Source organism: Camelus ferus, chromosome 32 (genome assembly GCF_009834535.1).
Source record: "Camelus ferus isolate YT-003-E chromosome 32, BCGSAC_Cfer_1.0, whole genome shotgun sequence".
Taxonomy (NCBI): domain Eukaryota; kingdom Metazoa; phylum Chordata; class Mammalia; order Artiodactyla; family Camelidae; genus Camelus; species Camelus ferus.
The window spans coordinates 13,794,808-13,814,799 of NC_045727.1; the positions used below are offsets into that span (position 1 = coordinate 13,794,808).

Below are 19,992 nucleotides of genomic sequence, written 5' to 3' on the forward strand. Positions count from 1 at the left end.
CTGAGGGACCCTAGGTTGTATTTAAACAGACCTCCTTCCCTACCTGTAACTGTGAGTGCCAAAGCAATCCAGATGTGCCTTCACTCTAAACTATAAAGAAACAATTAACCATAGTTAATGGCCCATAGTTTGTTATTTCTGTACTCTATTCCCAAGGTTCCCTCCTAAGTTATTAGCCAGAAAGAAACAAACCCGCACATAAAACTATTTCATAGAAACAAAGGAAGTGAGCTCTTTTTTGCTTTATTTCCCTTTGATTTAAAGTAATGGGTCTTCCTAGTTGGAAATGAAGTTCATTCCCACAGATGGGAAATGCTACCTACCATTCACTGTCTCGCATCATTACGATGCAGACAAGTAGACAGGATCGGCTACAGAATTTGCAGGACCCCTATTTACAAAATGAAAATATGAGGCCCCTTGTTAAAAACAGTAGGAATTTCAAAACTCCAAGAAGAGTGTTAAACCAAGGGCAGGGTCCTTCTGAGCACAGGGCCCTGTGTGACGGCAGAGGCTGTGCACACAGAATGGTCTGAGTACTAGGAGGACAGGGGACTCCACCCTGAGGAGCTCAGGCACGTGGACAGCTGCTCCCCAGCAGAGCCTCTGCAGAGAAGAGAGCAGGTGGTGCGTCCAAGGACAGCATTCCCTTGGTGGTCCTCCCAGTTCTGATCTGCTTGGTGTTTGGGTATCAGAGGGTCCAAGGATCAGAAGAGAATTGGGGTCCCTTAGGACACTGGGATTGAGGAGGCATTAAGAGGAGGAGTTTCTAGGCATGGAATTATCACTGTTTTATTTTCATTTAATCAGCCAATTTTTAAAAAACTGAAGTAGAATTTATCAAATTTAGATGACTTTTCCCCCCTCTGAACCTACTCCTTCCTTTTTCCATCTTAGTAGGTGATCCAGCTAGACAGATCACTGTCCACCTAGTTGATCAAGGCAGAAACCTGGGATCGTCTTTGACTGATTCCTTCTCCTTCTTTGCCTCAGTAGCGCTGAGTCCTGTCAATTCTGCCTTCAGTGTCCCCCTTGGGCCCACACATCCACTCCTCTCTGCCTCTGCTGAGGCCACTATCGCTTCTGGCCATGATTATAATAACCACAGCCTCCTCAGAATCATGCAGACTAGAGTTTAAGTCCTCATTCTGCTGCATGTTAGCTGAGTGACCTTGGATAGGGCTCTTCACTTTTCTGAGCCTCAGTTTCTTTATCTGTAAAGCGGGGATAATAATACCTATCTTCAAGGGTTGTTAGGACTAAATGAAATGACGCAGGTGGCTTATCACACAGTTCGTGCTCAGTGAATTAGCATCTTCTCTTTCCCTCTTCATCCTTCAGGCCTCAGTTTAAACATTACTTCCTTAGGAACCCCTCCCAACTTGCCATAGGTTCCCATGGGCCACCATGCTGCTCTGCAGCATTCATCATACTTCCCCGGCTCCTGTCAGGCAGGGCTGTGGAAGTACAGAGCAGGGGAGGGTACCATGGAGGAAAGGGTACCAGAGGGCTCCTTTCAAAGTTTTCTGCTACTCTGGACTAGAGGCGTGCAGTGCCCCTCTGAGGGCAAGGGTTCTGACACATTTCCCTCCTCCCTCCAGTTCGGCAGGTACAGGTACAAGGAGAAGTGCCGTTGCCTTGGAGCAGGGCAGGTGGCCTGAGAAGCAAGCGGGATTCCTGCCTCCATTTTCTGGACTATATGAGAACGCAGGTAAGATGTGGGGAGTCAGAGCAGGCATTCAAGTGCCAGCTTTGGCAGGATGTTACCCCTCATGCTGCAGGGCAGCTGGACTTGGTGAAACATGATCTATTTCCTCCTCGATCCGTGACAGCCTCATGGGTTGACTGGACAAATTTCCCCACAGGTGAGAAATTAAAGCAGCAGCATAGAGTGGTCAAGGTCACACCCTAAATAAGTGATGAAGGGGCTAGAACACAGGCCCCCACAGAGCAGGGTCGGGGCAGCACAGAGCTAGGCACACACAGGCGGGTACCCAGCTCGAGCGTCTTCCGGCTGAGTTGTCTCGACCTCTGATCAAGTCAGTGGCTGCTGCCTTATTTTCAAGTGAGGATAAAATAGTACTGACCATAGAAGACTGACAGAATTAAATGTGTCACTTCATGGAAAGTACCCAAACAGTGCCTGGCCCAGGGTAAGTATTTTTACCTTCTTGTTCAATTCTCTGTTGAGAACCCTCAAATAGCTATAGAATGGAGACCAGTGTTTGGCCCAAATAGACTTCTTTGGCTTTTAACAAATATTTCCTGCCTTCCCTCATTTGCTAACCCGTGCCCTCGGGCTTAGTTCCCCAGACCTGCCCTCCTGCCTTGGCTCGTGCTGACCCAGTATCACCACGGGTTAAGTCACTGCTGTCCCTCAAGGGCAGGCTCTCTGGTCAGACACGTCGACGGGCTTGCTTCCTTCTCTGAGCTGCATCTCTAGTCCGTATCCAACTTGCTGTAACCACTAGGTTTTAGAGGAAGGCTGAAAAGTATTCTCTAAACAACTGACACATAAAATTACTTTTCACTTAGACCCTGTCTCGCTGCTTAACAAACCCTCCATCCACCATAGTGCCTCTTCCGCTTTTACTCTGTCTCTTACGATTGTGAGATGCTGTAAACTTCTGACACTGAAAAAACAAAATAGGTGCCAAAGTACCATTTAAGTTTTGCAAAACATGTAGAATTTCATAAAGTCATGTTAGTATTGTTGGGAAACTGCTTAAATGAGTGCAGTCCCTGGTAAATGAGGACTGAGAATGAGGCCCACTAATAAGTGAGGTGCACAGGGGGTAGTCTGACTATCGAAGGACTGAAGGGTTAAGAGAAGCCCTCTGGGGAACTGAAGAAACCCTTTTGCAGAAACAACCCTGTGGTTGATTGCACTGTGGAAATCAAGCATGAAATGATGTTATTGTACAGTCATATGCCTTAGGGGGGAAATACATGTAAAATATTCTTTTTCTAAGAATTAGCCTATAGTTGCAACTACATTTTGCTAATAGATACTTGTTCCAATCAAGCCCTTTTCACTATTTACTGTATGAAATTCTGGTCTCCATTTACAGTGGGTTGACACTTAAAAGGTCTTTTCAGGTCCCAGTTCTTTTTGGATAATGAGAGTCCTTTTACTTATTTGCCCAATCTTCTCTAGCAGATGGCACATTCTTGAGGGCAAACAGTGCCAGAGACAGAAATGCCATCTCATCACAAGGGACACGGGGACAGGGATGTGTCTTAGTCACCACAAAAGCCTGTGCAGAACCACAGGCCTCATTAGTTAAGTGAATGAGTCACCTGGCGCATCCAGCGCTGTTAAAGGTAAAAGACCCCATGGCTGAGGCCTCAGTTAGGGGCCCTAGAAATGAGGGGTCACCAGGTGACCTCAGACACCCAGGCTCTTGTCCTCAGCTCTGTCTGGGCTTTTCAGGCATTGGCAGTGATATTCAAAATTCTGGAATGCACTGGGGGGCAGAGCTACATGGAAGACAGGAGAGTGACAAGGATGGCCTGGGACTCCCGGGTAAGGAGAGATAGAGGCCCCTGCTGCCGCCTCTTCTTTTCCCTCGTGCAGGACATAAAAGCCGTGTGCAGGTGTCGTGGTTCATTCCTGCCTGGGGTGGCTCAGAACTTCCTGTGACTGGGCTATATGAACACACAGTTCCAGGGAAGGTGGGTGGAGGTTCTGGGAGGAATTAACTACAGTCTGGGAAGAAGAGGTTAACATCCTACTTGGGGGTGGGGGAGAGGAAGGCAAATTGGCATCAGTGTTCACACTTGCTCCAGGCTGACTGCTTGGGAAGGAATCACTGATATCCTTGCACTTTAGATCCTGCACATGGAGGACAGAAAGCAAGGATGGTACTGCAGGCCTTTCGTTCAGCCCTCCTTTTGATTGACAAGACTGGGCGAGCAGAGTCCTTAGGCCCATGAGAACCAGCCCCTGAGTTAACACCTTGGAGCTGCACAGGGTGGGCGGAGGGGCGTGCACGTGGGGCAGCTTTGCCCACTGGCTCAGATGGGAACACCTGATGCGTTAGCAGTTCCCCAAGCCCCTGGGGACGGAAGCCTTAGCTGCATTTTTGGCAGCGATTCATGTGGAACTGTTGTTAATAATGTCTCCATGTTAAGTACCTTGATTTATAAATCTCCAAGGAAGCACGTGTAGGAGAGTAGAGACCTGAACCTCAGGAACATCAAGACAGAAGCAGGGACAGGACAGTCCAGCACAGCCCCGGAGGCCAGTTGCAGAGGCAGAAGAGCCAGCAGGTTTATCAAGGGCACCGCATCGTGGGTGCTCTGAGAAGAAATGTCTTGAAGCAGAGAAGATATTGGGGGCAGAAGTCTGAGGCAGCAGCTGGCTGGTTTATCAAGTCAAATGAAAGGACAAAGAACTATACTACGCACATCAGCTCCCAAGGGCTGACAGGGACTTCAAAATTGGGAGCTGGCCCAGTAGAGTACATGCCAGCTGGTACCAGCATCTTCTGGGTGACTCGAAACCTCCAGTTCCAGGGACTGATTTTCGTACCGGCATTTACAATTGACTCACATCTGTTTTAAGTTGGATGACAAAGCCTTAACTATGTGCTGCCACCTTAGACTCTTTTGGCATTGGAGATGGCAAGGAGGACCAGCTGAATGCAAGGTCACAGCTTTTCCAACCCTGGGCTCCTAGTGGGCTCCCTTGCTAGACAGAGGACACAACCTGGGCCCAGGCACGTGCCTCAGATATCTGCGCGGCACAGAGCTGAGACCCACCTCACTCTACGTCCTCTGCTCCTCAGCCTGGAGAGCTGATCTGCACACCTTATGGCTTGGTCTTCAATTAGGAACCTAAAACTCACCAGCTGTTCAGCAAAGTGAGGCCTCATCAATCTCCACGGGGCTCGGGAGTTCTTGGATGCTGCCTCAACCCCAACATGCAGTTTCTTTCTCTTGGCCCCCTTCCCATTGCTTTTATAGGATTTTAAGGCAGCAGTGCACTTGCAGACCTGCATCCATTAAAAAAAATTTTTTTAAGTTCATATGTGAACTTTAAAGTCCTTGAGTAGTGATACACTGGCAATTTATTATAAAACTCAGACCAGAATGTTACCTCTATAAGGTGGAAGACCCCAGGGCAGGACCAGTCGTCATGCAGTTTTAATACATGGTGGGATGGAGAGCACTGTCTGGCTGTAATCATTCAGAATGTCCACCAGCAGCCAGAGACGGACATGTCATCTCATATCATGGACAATTACCACCAACCCCCCCTTTGTGGCAAATGCTCTGCTCTAGATGAGGAAATGCCCACTCAGTTCCTCACCTGTGCACAGGCAACTCAGCTAGTGCTGCAGGGCTCGGATTTTCAACCCAGGGCTGTGGACTCAGAAACCCAGGTTCCTTCCAGCAAACTGGTGGTTTTGAAACTAGCGTTTGTTGCAGTGCTTCAGAGGTTCCCTGCAAACATTCGCTTCAAATGTCCTGTTAAAAGTCATTCTTAGTATGTACACTCAGATATAAAACATGCAATACTTAGGCTGCCTGAGACCTCACAGGAACGCCTCCATTACTGTGCTTGTGTGGGCTTCTCAGGGGTCATTGATCCAGAGGGTGCAACGACTCAATGCTACTGGTTCTCACCATAGTACAGTTTTACAGATCATAACCTCAGGGTGTTTCCTACCCAGTGTATGGAAGATAAGGGTGGAAAGCACATATTGGATATTCTTTTCCAAATCCTGTTTTTCAAGCATCTACTTCAGTTTTGTCAGACAGGCTATGACTATTACCACTTACCTATATACAGTCAGGATTTTCCCTCTATACCATACAAAACAGATTCAGAAATAAGTTAGATACTGACACAGTTCACAGCTAACCCATTTGCGTTAGTCAAAAATGCTCCTTCCACCCTTGTCACCCCACTGATTTAAGACATTATGACTTGAACTTAGCTCATGCTATTAACATTTGTTTTTATGTACTTGAAAGGTTAAAATGAAAAACAAAAACCCTGCATTGTAATATCAAAACCTTCTGATTTTAGTTAGCAGCGAGAGTAGGGCCCATAGTTTAAGCCTTTTGGTAACAACTGCTAAGCTCTTCTGCAAGATTCCTGGCTTGGCTAACTGAAAGAGAACCAGATTAAAATAGCTATTTATCTAAGGCTGCTTTCTGGAAGCCTCAGAGTACTGACCTGAAGGGATCAGAAGAGAAAGTTTCTTACTCAGATTTTGCTGTTTATTCATTGGTAACCCTGGATGAATCTTTGCTGATACCTGAATCTCAGTTTCCGCAACAAAAAACCAAGAGGTTGGATTGATCACTAACTTCAGACTTTTAAGTATCAAAACCTTTCTTCTAAATCAGATCTGACTTGGACGCCTAATACTGAATGGGACTGGAGACTCGCTCCCCACAGAACAGCATGGAAACCAGGAAACTGCATGATCTAAGGTCCCTCTTAGTTCTAAATGTCACGATTTCAAGTCCCAGGCCTCTGAAACAGAAACACTGACTCCTGCTGCCCCCTCCTGGCCAGGCCCCTCCCTGGTTCTTGGACAGGCTACAGGGCTGAGCTGATTTATTCTTGGCACCTAAAACACTGGTCACAACACTGGCAACCGAGTCCAGGGGCTGAACAACTGTTTGTGGGTGAAAATGACACGTTTATTTAGTTTACACCGAGGCTTCAGCACAATCAATGCTGTTACAATAGGCAGGCACTACTGTCAGCAGCAACACATAGTATATTAACCAGGATCCAAGCCTCATGGGTTAAGTTTGCATTAAAAAAAAAAAAGAAAATCAAACCAATCAGGAAGCAGTTAAAGTTCAATTTTAAATGCCACTGTAAAACAAATTTCACTGGAAATACAATTGAAATACAACTGCTATGAACGCTGTAACAAAAACTGACTAAGAACTTGGATATTATCGAAAAGACAGTGGTAAATAAAATACAATAGCAGCATTTAAAAACTTTGTAATTCCCATTTCAGAGGGTACCCTTCCCCTTTCCCCTCATGCCTCTGAACAACTGCCTAGCCTAAAAGAGCCCGTTCAACCAGAAGGGCAGCTGTTACCTGCACAAATGTGCAGCAGGTAAACTTCACTCGAGGGAGAGGACCAAAGCGTCAGTGTGGTTATGTGCTGGGGGCAGGAACACTGGTACTTCAGTCAGAGGCTTAAGAGCACAGCCTCCTATACCTGCTAGAAGCCTCTCACATTCTGGTCCTGCCCTCCAGACATCTCATCAGTAACCTCGACTTAGAACAAATGTTCTTAGAAAATGACTAGAAATTAAACAGCTGGGACTCCTGCCATATTTTCCACAACTCCAAATGGAGAGTCAGTCATTTCGCTCCACAGCCCAGGGCCCACTTTTAACTGTTAGCCTTACCCTCTGCTAATGCAATCGGGTGGGTACAGCTGGAGCCCTGGACAACAGGTCACTTGAACACACATCAGCTAAATGAATTCCTGCAACAGCACCTTCAAAGCAGCCCTCATTCTTAAGAAATCAGTAGAGGTCAGAGCTAGAGTTAACGACTTCAGTGGGCATGGGATCTCCAGCCTCAAGTGCAGCGGTCAAGTCTATCAGCTGTCTCAAGGACAAAGGCCCAAAATCATATTCTAGGGTTTACTCTCACTTCCCATTCTTATATTTTTGTAATAGCTGGAAATTAACAAGTCTTCCAGCAGCATTTTGTTCATTCCCCTTTAAATCTACCACAGTACCTTTTTCTTAGAATATTCCTTTGCTAACATAGAAATGAACAGTGAGCATGTTAGCAAAATTACTAAAGAAAAAATTTTCTATACATCTTCACTAGAAGTCCCAGTGGATTAAGGCAGCCCTGTCATTTTTGGACGGGGATTAAATAGACCAAAGTATAGATAGAAAATATTAAGACAACCAGGATAGGAAAAAAAACAGGAGGGGGACATCCTGGCAGCTCAAGGTCACAGTTAGGACCACTGCTCAGACCACATTCCTCCATGTGACAGCCTGAAGAAAGCTGGCCTCATCCTCGGAGAACTTCTCTTCTCCACAGACAGCCATCTTCCACCCACACTGTACAGGTCTCACCGGCAGCCTAGCTCTTCATCTTCCTAACTCCGGAAGTTCCCCATCTACGGTCATCACAGCTTTGCTACGTTCTACTGGTGTTTTTTTTTAACTCACTGAGGACTAAACCATTAGACCTCAGAAACAGTAGGAGCTTTGTGTAGACACACATCGGTTATGACATACACTCAGGTTTTTACAATTTGGTCTGAACACAAGCTCAGGTCCCTGATGGACTGAAGGCAGCTGCAGTGGCACTTTTTCCTCCCAGAGGACAGGCTAATTCTCAAACATCTGCAGGATGGCCCGCACAGCTCTCAGACTGGAACCAACTGAGCTGTTTTTAAGTGCCTGTGGACTTGAGGCAGTGAGTACATCCAGCAAGTGACCCTGGAGGTGTCTCTGAGCAGGTTACTCATCAGCCCAGCCCAACTAAGTAGAGATTTGGGCACCACTCAGTACCTACCTTCCCTAGGGAGGAACTGTATAACATGTGCCCCCACAGGCCTGGGGGATGGGAAGGGTGCCCAAGATGACACGGGAAAGAAAATCCACCTCCGCGAAAAGCAAGAACTAGTCAAGTGACAGAAGCTATGGCCTTCTCAGCTGATTGCAGGTCTAAGGAGCAGAGGTTCTTCCCTCTGTGTAGGAGGGAGGATACCTCTGGTTAGGCACGTAACTCACTCACATTCCAATTCAGTTCCTGCCCTAGGGTCTCTCTGCCCACCCAGGATTCTCTCATCCAAGGACAGGCAGAGCAGACACACCTTCTCGTCACCTTCCCCCCAACACTTTCCGGCTTCCACTGCATGCAGGCCTCTGTGCTCAACTGCTGCTACAGGTGCAGCTGATGCTCCCTGGCTGGGTTGGGCTTAATGGGCCAGAGCACTGGATGCCCTGAAATCAGCAACAGCAGGGGAAAAAAAAAAAACCTGGAGGACAGTTTTAGTTACTGCTGATGTTCAGTTCTTCAGATAAGGAAGAACGGCTGATTGTTAAGATGTCTGACTGCTTTGCCTTTTTAGCTCTGGAGATATCAGGGCAAAAACCATCAAGGAAATGTATTTCAGTATGTGGGCATCATGATACGGCTCCTTGCCAAGAGTTGAAAATAAGTCTGTAGTTTTCCTTTGCCAAAGTTCATTTTCCCAGCAGCACCTCAAATTGCTTCTGTGTAAGAGAAAAATGGGATGAGGAGGGAATAAACCACAGGGAAAAGAATTAGAACGTGTTAGCAAATGCTACCATGCGGAACACTAAACTTTATTTACTTTATTTATATATTTAACAGTTCTAAAGTATTTACTTCTTGCTTTGACAAAAAAATGAAAAATATAGGAGCACTGACTCCTCTTTAAGAGAAAAGGGTTATATTTACAGCTACGGAGAGTTACGGTTCCTCCTTTACATACAAAGAAAATATTAATAAAAAAGTGCTTCATTGATCAAAAAAGGGCTTAAGAGCTGCAAGCATTTATTCACACTGTACATCAGACCCAAGAAACCCGTATCATAACCTCTTGGCACCTGTCACTAGGAACTGCACAATCTTTAATTAGACTGACTTCTCCCTATCTGCAAGGCCAGACCACACAGAGTGTGGAGAAGAACTTACACCCTGTTTCACTAAACTCAAATTCTGAGCAACCTGCTGCCACTGGGAAGTCAGAGACGTACTCAGATGCTCTTGGCTTTGCCTGGACAGCTCCAGGGAAGGCTTCTGGGTCACGTCTTAACTGTACCCAGGCACACACAGGAGCCACCTTCCTGAGACTCAACTTGCCTGTGGCCAGGGAACTGCTTCCAAAGAGTCAGAACAGTTCCCTGACCTCACCCCCACTGCCCACCACAATGTGCCCTGTTACCAGCTAGCAGCTTTTAGCAGAGCCAAGCATAGCCCTTCCCCTAGGAGGGAGGGCAGGCACAAAACATGGATGCCAAGATAACAAAGCACAAACCTAAACTCTTTTCCACTCTTCTCCATACGCGCCTCCACCACAGATATTCTTGATTTAAGGCTCTTTTTGGACCACATCAGAGCTTACTGAGGAAAGGTGCCTTGCATCTCCTACGGGCTGTTACTTCTCTAAGGAACTCTGCAGAGTCACCAAGTGGCCCCTCACTGCTGGCCAGCAGCACAGGAGCAGGGCAGTGGGATTGCTGGGCCCTTCCCACCGCTCCAAGAAGGGGCGGCAGGGGAAGGCTGATTGTATGGAACATGCTCCCTTTTCCAGAGGCTTGTACTCTGAAAGGCTGATTCTGCCCCTTAAAGGGGAGATCCATGATTGGTTTGGTTTGGGAGCGGGGAGTTTTTCGAACCCTGAGTCTGGATTTCCCTGTGCTGGCTGAGGAAGGAAGAGAGACTATCTGGGGGAGCAGGCCCGGGAAGGAGCTTCCAGGTGTGCCTGGGCTCAGGGCATACTTTGGCCTTGGCCACAGCAGCAGGACACTGCACTCTGGCCAGTCTGCACCCTTATGCCTGAGGGTGGGAAGTGCTACACAGCCTGGCTGAGGGAGGCTGACAGTGAAGGCAGCCCTAGACAATCTGGGTTAAGATAAAAAGGGAATCCCAGTGGAGAGAATATGCTGGTCACCCATTCCCAGCCCTCTCACTTGCCTCAGAGGAACGTACCCTTTCCTTCCCCAAAGGGGGGGCCTTCGGGGTTCCGTTTACTACATGCCCCTCCCTCCAAATGCCAATCCCATTTATCTGGCTGTGGGGTGGGACTGGCCCAGCCTCTCTCAGGAGGGAGAGGGGACCTGGAGCACTGCACCTGGGGCAGATATTTCTAGTGTCCTCAGCAGCAAGGTTTTTCCAACCAGCTCTGATGCGGCAGTAACAGTCACAAACATCAGCAGTGACTTTATTCCCTGCTCACTATCTCAGGCCTCCACTCCTGACTCAACCAGCTTCCTCCCATTCTGAGGAACCAAGCCAAACCTCAGCATCACCTGACAGCAGGCAGCTCAATAGTTACAGGAGCCTGGCAACCTCTGATCTTTCATCCAAAAAAAAAAAAAAAAATTGAGATGAGGGGACTTTTTTCTTTTTTGGAGACAGAAGGATAGAAAAGGGAGGAAAAAAAAATGGGAGGGGGTATCAATCTACATCCAGTGGTACATCCCAAATTTCCATCATTCTGCACAGGTGGTTCCATGTCCCCATTCCAAAGTGCACGGGCCTCTCGGTCTGCCCAGGCTGTGTGGGCCTGTCAGAGGAACTGCAGCTTGGCCTCTGCCCGCCCCAGGTCACTGAGCTTCAGTTTGAAGTGGCAGCAATGGGTTTATCCAGTTCAAGGTCAATGCTGGAGCTTGTGGGATGTAGGCTGCTATAGCAAGACTTGCACACTCGACTAGGTTCAAAGAGCTGTTGGCTGGGAACTGGAACCTTCTGATTACAACAACTGGAGCAGAATACGTTCCCACAATTCCTTGAGATGAGAAGAAACAATACTGTGTTAGTTTCAGTAGCAAACATGGGGTAGGGAAACCAATTTCAGAAGACAGCGCTTTACTGTATATAATTTAGATGTGCTGGAGACTCCTCCAAGATCAAACACTCCTCTAAGATCAAACACTGTCTAACCCAGAAAGAAGCCAGGCAGGGAGGGAATCCCTACCTAGCACAGTCGCACGCCACTTCCTTAGGGCCAGAGACACTTGGCTGCTTCACCACTATGGCTCAAGGTTACCAGGTGTACAGAAGATGTTGCTCAAGAGAGAGCCGTGAGAACACACGGGCCCAGGGCAGAAGGCAGCGGCTAGCTCAATGGGCAAGTCTTGGCCCAGGAAAAGAGAGGGGCCACACCCACCTGGGCAACAGCCTCTATGTAGCTTGTGATCACAGAGAGGCCAGAGACCAACGGAACTGCCTCTGAGCCGCTCAGAGAGAAACTCCCAGTCTAGCTGGGGAGTGGGGAGCCTTGCCCAAAGGCTCAGAGGCAGAAACACGAAGAACAGACTGCTGCCATCTAGGACTGCCTTGCTGCCCGCACGCGAAGCCAGGAGACAAGCAACCAGTGACACATGCTCAGGGTGAACGGACAAAAGCACAGATGAACACGCATGCACACACATCCCCTTATTAGATAGGTGTCAGTCAGTCATGGCTCACTCCCTGCCCCATGCATCTCCAGCGAACATCAGCCCTGCCTGCACCCAGGCCTCAGGCCTCTCTCCCCTCCTCCATTTGAAAGCCTCACTCTGAGGTTGTCTGTACAGGACAGGCCTGCACAACCAAATATATGCCCTGCACAATTAGCAGGGAAGGGAACTGGCAGAGGATGAGTTTCTGCTCACCCTGCAACCCCAGGGGGGTAAAGTACACATCAGTGCCGATGAGGCAAGAACAGGAGACTGAGGAGCCTGACACAGCCTGCCAAAGACTTGGGGAAAGCAGCTAAAGCCAAATCTTCCTTAGCCAGCATCACTCACTACCTTTTCATCTATACTCCTCCTCAGAAAGCAAACCCACTGCTGGATTAAGGACCACTTGAACATGGAGGAGAGCATACTAAATACCCTTTGGGGACAAAAGAATACCACAAAAGGAAAAGCTAGACAAGGGGCAATGGAAAGACAGACAACTAAAACAAACACACAAGATTTCATCTTCTAGAATGCAGTGAGTACTTCACAACTGTTTCTGAAAAGCATTAGTCAGCAAAAACCCGTGGTTACAGAGAATAATTACCTAAATCTATTTCTGAATGTGTACATTTAACCTACCTGCTAGAATTCAGCTCAAAAGCCTGACATGAATTTGATCAGTTAAGCTTTTCTCTCTGCCTTCTTTCAAGGGATCCTGATAGACCCTAAGTAGAGTTTTCCCTTATGTCTTCCATGCTAACATAGTTTCCTGGAAAGACCACTTCTGTTTAGTACTGGGCTCTTTTTAAAAAAAAAAAAAAGAAAGAAAGAAAAAAAAAAAGGAGCAGTGATGCTGTTTGACTTGGAAGTCACCATCATCATTCTGGCATCTCAACGAATAAATGACCCAAAAGAAACAGCTCTAAAATCCCTCAACGGGCTACTCCACGAGACCAGTCCTTGCTGAAGCACCACACCACTTCTTGTCATAAGCAAGATGGCTTAGCTGACCTGTGCCATCAGCAGGGGCACCCATGGCTGCAGCCTAACTCAGCTCTAATGGTCTCCTCAACTGGCTGCTCTGGTCCCCAAACCTGACCCCACCTGCCTGTGTGTGCTCCCAGCTCCAAGCTTCATCCCAATGAGTGCAGAGAGGGGGAAATGGCAGCGTTAGTGTGGGGAAGTTATTGTAGATGTGCAGACATCACAGACAGGTTGTTGCAAATGCTCACCACGTTTGATCAACACGGTCAGTGTCCCTGCAAGGAGGGGAGAGAGAGCTCAGAGGAGAAGCCAACCAAAGACATTTGGGCTTGGGGTGAGGGTGGGGAGATGGGGAGTCCTAGAAGGCATCATTACTAAACAGAGAGGTGGTTCCACTTTCAATCCAGTTCCACTTGTGTGGGTGAGCTATGTCACAAGTCAGATAAAATCCTATCCCAAGAACACTGAACATCCTCCAGCCATCACCCCAGCTGGGGCAAAGCATCCCTAGCAACTCACTACCCCAACCAAGAAAGAAGAAAGAAGTCAGGAGCCTTAAGGATCGAAGACTATCTCCTCAGCTATGCCCCCTAGTATCCCTCAACAAGTGTGGGGTCACGGAGCAGGGTAAGGAGTAGGAAAATGAAGTTCCCTACCCACAGCAGGAAAACTGTTTTTGCTTATAACAACCATGCTGAATGGAAAGAAATTTTATTCTAGGAATAAGAAATGGTGGTTTGGGTGGTGGCTGTTGCTCTACCAATCCAGGAAGCAAAGTAATAGTACAAAGGGACATAACTTGCACATTTCAAAATTACTCATGATCACTAAAATGGAAGAAAGATACCAAATGCAGTTCTGCAAACACCAATTTCAGAGGAACAAAAGATGAACTGGGGTCCTGTAGAGCCCTGGGCTCTGCCTCAGAATACTGCCAGCCAGACGCCTGCGTCTCTCCAACCTGCAGGCTCTGTGGACCAAATCTCAGCCTCCACACCCCTGCCCACCCCGCCATAACCCACAAAGGCACCTGCAGTGGTGCTTCCTGCTGGCAAGCCAGAAGGCGCTGTCGCACGCATAGCAGTGGGCAGCCAGGTGGTCAGGGAGCCAACGGGTCATCTGTAAAACAGATGGGGCCAGGTTAGTGACAGGAGATGGGCCATCCAGCTGGAGCCAGCAGAGCCATGCTGGGGGCAGCAAGAGTCACAAGGACCACACTGGCTCCAGTGGCACCAGCCCAGCAGGTCTGATGTCAGCAGTACAAGAAAGGCGTCCAAATCGTTTCCCTGAGAGGGCTCCAAACTCCCCTGAGATCAAGTGGCAGGCAACAGCACCCTGGGTCACTATGAGAGCTGGCGAGGCTCTAGTTCATAGAGGCAGTGAGGAGAAGGCCGGCTTGCTGAGTCTCCCTGGCTCAAAAATTCTAGGCTTGATGGGGTTTCACAGGCGCTGAGATGCAGAGAGGCTCGAGGCTAAGTGTGCTATGAGGTCATTCCTTGGCCAGGGGCAGGGTAAAGGATGGGGTGGAGAAGAACCGCTAACAGTTGCATGGGTGGCACTCAGAACAGGGGCTGAGCCTGTACCTCCGTGTCCTGTTTATCCACCTGCTCCCAGCTGGCTTCAGAGAAAATCTCTGTGCTGCAGCGAGACAAACAGTTCTGATCCAGATTGCTTTCCGAGTCAGGAATTGAAGTCTGTTGGCAAACAAACACAGCTGAACAGAATGAACCCGGTCTCCTCCCAGAAGAAGAAAGGGCTTGGTAAAGAAGGGAGCACTAGGGACTTGGGGTGGGCCTGGGTATTAGGGCTGCTGAATCTCTAGGTGCCTCAGCCATCAAGAACTGGGTTGAGCAGGTGCAGAGACAGGGTTGAGAGCTCAGCTGGAAGAGGGATACACCGTCTAAGGCTGTGTACAGTGATTCTGGAGTGGTAACTCAGTGTCAGTTGCTCTAGGGGGGCCTGTCAATCCAACCCTGCCACTTACATCTGTGTGTTGAAACTGAGTGCTTTGGGCCTGTCCTCCTTTCTCTGAAGGACTCTTTGGGAAAACGAGAAACCATCATTAGTATAAGGGAAAACCAAGAAGTCAGTTTGAATTGAAAGTCATTGGATGAGCCCGCCTTTAATGTACGCTGACTGCTTCAGAGCCAGACTCACACTTGTACTTGAACACATCCAGTCAGACCCACCAGTAAGGAGAGAACCTGCTTGAGGACCTCCCCTCAGGTATCCCCACTTCCAGTCACCAGGCCCCATTAGTGCTAACTCCCAACAGTGCTAGAAATCAATCCTTCTCCCCATTTCTACTGCCATTACCTGCTCCAGGCTGGGTACAGATAACTGTTTAAAAAGAACTAAATTGTACAGCTACAGCTCCTGTCGGGGTGGAGGGGCGGCTAATTGTTTACCAGCTACTGGGGCAGAACAGGCACTGTAATTTGTCAAGAATATTTGACGCTGCCCTACAAATGTCACTCTGCCATTTAAGCTCCTAAGACTCATGATCCTCTCTCCCAAGAGATTTGACCACCCACACAGTGAGTGTGAACTCTTCCTTCTAGCTACCTAAACAGGATACTCGTGGGAAGTAAGCAAGGCAGGAAAGAAAAAGAGGCACACTGCCAATCACCTGGCTGAGGCTGACCTCCAGCCTCTCTCAACAGGGCTACTACTTTGGACCTAATTCTTTCAGAAATCTGTACAAAGGGCAGCCCGGCTCAGTGTGCCCTGTCTCCTTGGGTAGCTATGGAGGCGCCATGGTATACTCACCACCTCATCCCCGAAGTCCCCATTGAAGCGTAGGGAGCTGGTCAGGTACTGGCTCTCCAGGCGACTCCTCAGCTCCTGGACTTGCTTCTTCAAGGTCTCCACTTCCTGCTGGTGGCCTGACTCAATCTGACGCAGGCGCTGCTGGATAGTGTCCGTGTACACAGGCATGCCATCGTCATCTAGGTGGCTACGGGAAGGCTGCTCAGGGCTGCCGGTTGCAGATGGCCTCCCTGAGTGGCTGTGCAGCCACTTGTGGTGCAAGTTCCTCGAGTGTAAGTGCGCAGAGCTGCAGCTTGTGGCAGACAGCTGGCGGCTCAGGGAGTCCTTGCTCCTACCAGCCTCCCCATTGGCGCAGTGCCCATTGGGGGTGTGGTGCTTCTGGAGGGTACTAAGCCCTGGGGGCTGCTCTGAGGCCTTATTTTCAGTCTCTGGGGCACCATTGCACACAAGCCCCTCTTTACATTCGGCTAAAGGCAAGGCACAAGGAGAATGCGTCGGGCTGTGGGTGCTACCAAGGGAAGTCCTATGCACCAGAGATCCCACCTGGGGCCTCTCAGCCAGGCTCCTCTCCAAAGGCCTGGGCTCCATGGCTTGAGGGAGCACGTCCTTGCCACTGAACCTGCCACTGGTTACCAGGCAAGGTCTATGATGGTCTTGGGGCCCACTTTCTGACTTTGCTTTATCTTCCATTAACATGTCCATGGAACTGTCCGTGTTTGGTCCTCTGGCCTCAAATGGGACTTGGGAGGGCAGCAGAGAACTTGACTGTGAGGTACCATAGCCAACTTTCGCATCTACTGGGATTGGAAGGACAGCTTCCTCCCTGTCCTCTGCGATAGCTCCTATTCGAGACTGTTCCACAGGGATGTCCTGGGCATCCTCTCCCTTGGGGGGCTCCTGGAGACAACTGGGGACTACATTGTGCCCACCCTGCTGCTCAGGAATACCCTGTGAGAACAGAAGAAGGCTGGTGCCCAGATCACTCCTCAGAGCAGCACCCCCCAGTTCTGGTTCCTGATGAAGTATGACAGCTGGGCCCTCAGGGGTCTTCCCCCTGCTCTCCTTTTCTAGATGAGCCTCCTCCTCTTTGACCTCCTGCCTCGCCCTCTGGGTAGGCTCCTCTACCCCACTCTCCTCTTTGGTGGCCTCTTGCAAAATGTTCTCCATCTGCCCCTCAGCCACTCCAGCTGCAACAGACAGCTCGGCGCCACCCAGCACTTTGGTCGGCTTCCCCAGGCTGTCAGGATCAAGAGGCTCCTCTCCAGGACTGGCCAGGGTGCTCAGTTCCAGCGAGCGCCGATGCTCCTGCCACTTCTCATTCAGGCTTGGGTCACTGCTGCGCCGGCTGGCTAGAGGCACCGTGTTGTCGCAGGCTGTGGTCAGATTGTCAAATGATCTAGTTTTTGGTAGCCTAAAGAAAGGAGTTTGGGGGAAATGAGAATCTGAGGAAAGTAGCAGTCAACAGGTTTCACCAGGCAGTCATTTCATAATTGATTCCTCTGGCAACACCCCTACCCCATGCCCAACACATACGAATAAGCCAACAGCAAATGCTGTTTTAAAAAACATTCTTCGTGATACTGCCATCTTTCTCAACTGGTGGCAAAGAAGGGTAGAACTGCTGATTTTCTGATATTACAGTATTTTACATTAACTTATTATCAGTCTGAATTCAATAAAGCTAATTCATAAGTTGCAAAGTCAAAGCTTGTATCATCTATCATCTGACACATCTGCCTTTCAAACCCAAGATGACAGATCATGGCAGGGAGGCAGGAGCAGAGCAGTGGCTAAAACTCAAGTCAGAGGGTCACAAGGAACCCAGAGGATTTGCTCCATCACTGAGAAACTGCTCAGTGCATGCAGCAGGCGATGCAGCAATGGGCCCAATACTCTTTAGGGAACAAGGCTCTTACAGCCTCAGAGCCCAGAACCCTTTTACTTTCCCTATGAAAACTTCAGAGACCTAAGAAAGACATGTGGAGCCAGACAAGGTCATGATCTCTGACCATCCCTGGGAAAACACCCACACAGGACCTGAGGTCTTGGTATCAACCATGGGCTCACCGACTCAGGGGCGGATCATCAGGGCTGGTACCAGGGGCTGGGTATGGTGCACAGCTGTCGTCCGCTGGGGTGGACGGGGATGGGCAGGGCAGGTACACCGCACTCCACAGCATCAGGTTACGCACGTGGCACACGGGGTACAGTACCTGAGGAGAGAGCCGGGACGTAGGTTTAAACGAGTTCCAGCAAGTGTGTTAGAAACATCTAGAAATGAGGGTGAAGAATGCACCAAGCTGGAACACCCAACATGTCTTGCATGCTCTCTAAGGGCATCAGCGTGAGTGGATGCAGCTCTGTCCCCCAGCAGGACCTGTACACAGCTAGTCTGCTGTTGTTTTGGGCAACACTTTTCACCTGAGAGCCTCAGTAGGCATGAAAATCTAAAAAAAATTTTTAATCCTTTTCTCATTAGTTATTTCTTAGGTCACCTTCATTGAGTAACTAGCTTTTCTCAGCCTAATTTACTGCTTTTACTGCACAAGAAAGTGAGTCATTCTGCTAGATGGTGACTGTTCCCTGGTACAAAAGCTTGGCTTCAGAATTCACTATCAAACCTGTTTTATAGGATCATCTAAATTAATCATGTGAAAAAGGGGGAATTTTCTTCTATATTGTTCCTTCCCCAGCAGCACAGGAGAAAGAGAGGCAGCTAGTTTCAGTCTTTCCTTGGACTACTTAACTGTAGTAAGACATTTATTAATAGTCCAGCAAAGCAATTTAACCTCTGATTAGCCTCCCTGTGACTTTAGAATTTAAGACGCATTCTGACAAAAGGAACATTACCGTGTACCAACACAGATATAAGTGCCTCCTTCTCTGCTTAACAGAAGGTGTTCCTTTGATTAAAGGGCCTGCCAGTTCTCCATGTGAGCAGAAAATCACAGACACACAGGCAAGTGTCACACAGTTTTCTGCTGAGACAGAAGCTACAGTATCACTGCCTGTGGACACCGGAATGGTGTTGGGAGCCTGGTGGCAGCTCCTTCTGAGCTATCAGGAGCATCCACAGAACTTACATGCCTCTTCCACTTGTTAGACAGAACATTCTAGGAATAAGTTAAGGTCTGGCAGAGATGCCGGAAATATTCGTGTCTAGAGTGGCAAAGTAGAGATGTGCATTAAGTCAAACTGCTCTGAACAAGTAGTCAGAAGCAGGGCAGAGCATCACCAGAAAACAGGCCTTTCTCAGGAAAGAGTGGTTGGAAAAAAATGGAACCAACCTGTCCAGAGACAACTGAGATGCCTTCGAGAAACCAGTCGCTACTCAAAAAGGCTCTCATATGTCCCTATCCTCAAATTCATCCTGCTGATCAGAGAGAAAAGGCTGAAGGATACATACGGTTTCTGACTGAGAGGAGTACAGTAGGTTCTTGAAAGCTTTGTTGCCTGCCCGCAGCAGCGACCACACAGAACATGTCCGTTCCTGAGTATGCTTTTCTCCTCTCTCCTTGGCATTGTTGCACAGGAATGTTCCAAAGAGGCAGGAATAGGTATGTTGCACCAGTTTCACCTACAGGAGTCCAAAGAGGAAAAATCTAGCTAGGGGTATGCATTTTCTGGGGGAAGGTCAGCCCAGCTGGGTGACCTTCCCTAACATCCCTGATGTGCACTTCAGTCCACACTCAGGAAGGATGGGGGAACCAAGTAAGCCATGCCATCGCCGTCTCCTCACAACCACAACCACTGTCACTCCCAAGTCAAAAGAGCAAAGATGGGGACCTTGGCACCCCCAATCCTCTTGGCCTTCCTGGTAAACAGTCTCCGAGGTCCTAAGTTAGCAGTCACCCTCAAAAGCAACAGCATATAAACTGGGCACAGAAGGCCAGTGTGCAATCTGGGTCTGAACGGAGAACACGCGTCTAGACCTGTCATTGAGCACATCGCTGCTGGGCATCTCACATACCCCAAACGGCTCCACAGGTGCTGGGTGGGCAACAATAAGATGACAGCCCTCCTGCCCTGGAGGAGCTTGCTCTAGGTGTGGGGAGAGGTGGCCAGTGCCACGGACAACAATAAGGCAG

The 19,992-nt window shown here is 48.8% G+C and overlaps 1 protein-coding gene across 13 annotated transcripts in view; it reads right to left on the reverse strand.

Annotated features, from left to right (window-relative positions):
- Positions 1 to 6,638: 6,638 nt before the first annotated feature.
- The window catches only part of MTMR3 (myotubularin related protein 3), a 116,075-nt gene continuing 102,721 nt past the window's right edge, over positions 6,639 to 19,992 (reverse strand). For 5 of the 13 annotated variants that reach the window (XM_032471338.1, XM_032471346.1, XM_032471340.1 and 2 more), the window contains 8 exons: positions 19,311 to 19,481; positions 17,972 to 18,117; positions 15,905 to 17,315; positions 15,120 to 15,173; positions 14,719 to 14,829; positions 14,166 to 14,254; positions 13,384 to 13,410; positions 6,639 to 11,493 (listed from right to left, as the gene is read on the reverse strand). In XM_032471338.1, coding sequence (XP_032327229.1) covers positions 11,322 to 11,493; positions 13,384 to 13,410; positions 14,166 to 14,254; positions 14,719 to 14,829; positions 15,120 to 15,173; positions 15,905 to 17,315; positions 17,972 to 18,117; positions 19,311 to 19,481 — 2,181 coding nt within the window. In that variant the 3' untranslated portion in view covers positions 6,639 to 11,321. The remainder of the gene's footprint in view (positions 11,494 to 13,383; positions 13,411 to 14,165; positions 14,255 to 14,718; positions 14,830 to 15,119; positions 15,174 to 15,904; positions 17,316 to 17,971; positions 18,118 to 19,310; positions 19,482 to 19,992) is intronic. The other 8 variants (XM_032471344.1, XM_032471348.1, XM_032471343.1 and 5 more) reach the window with 5 other exon arrangements.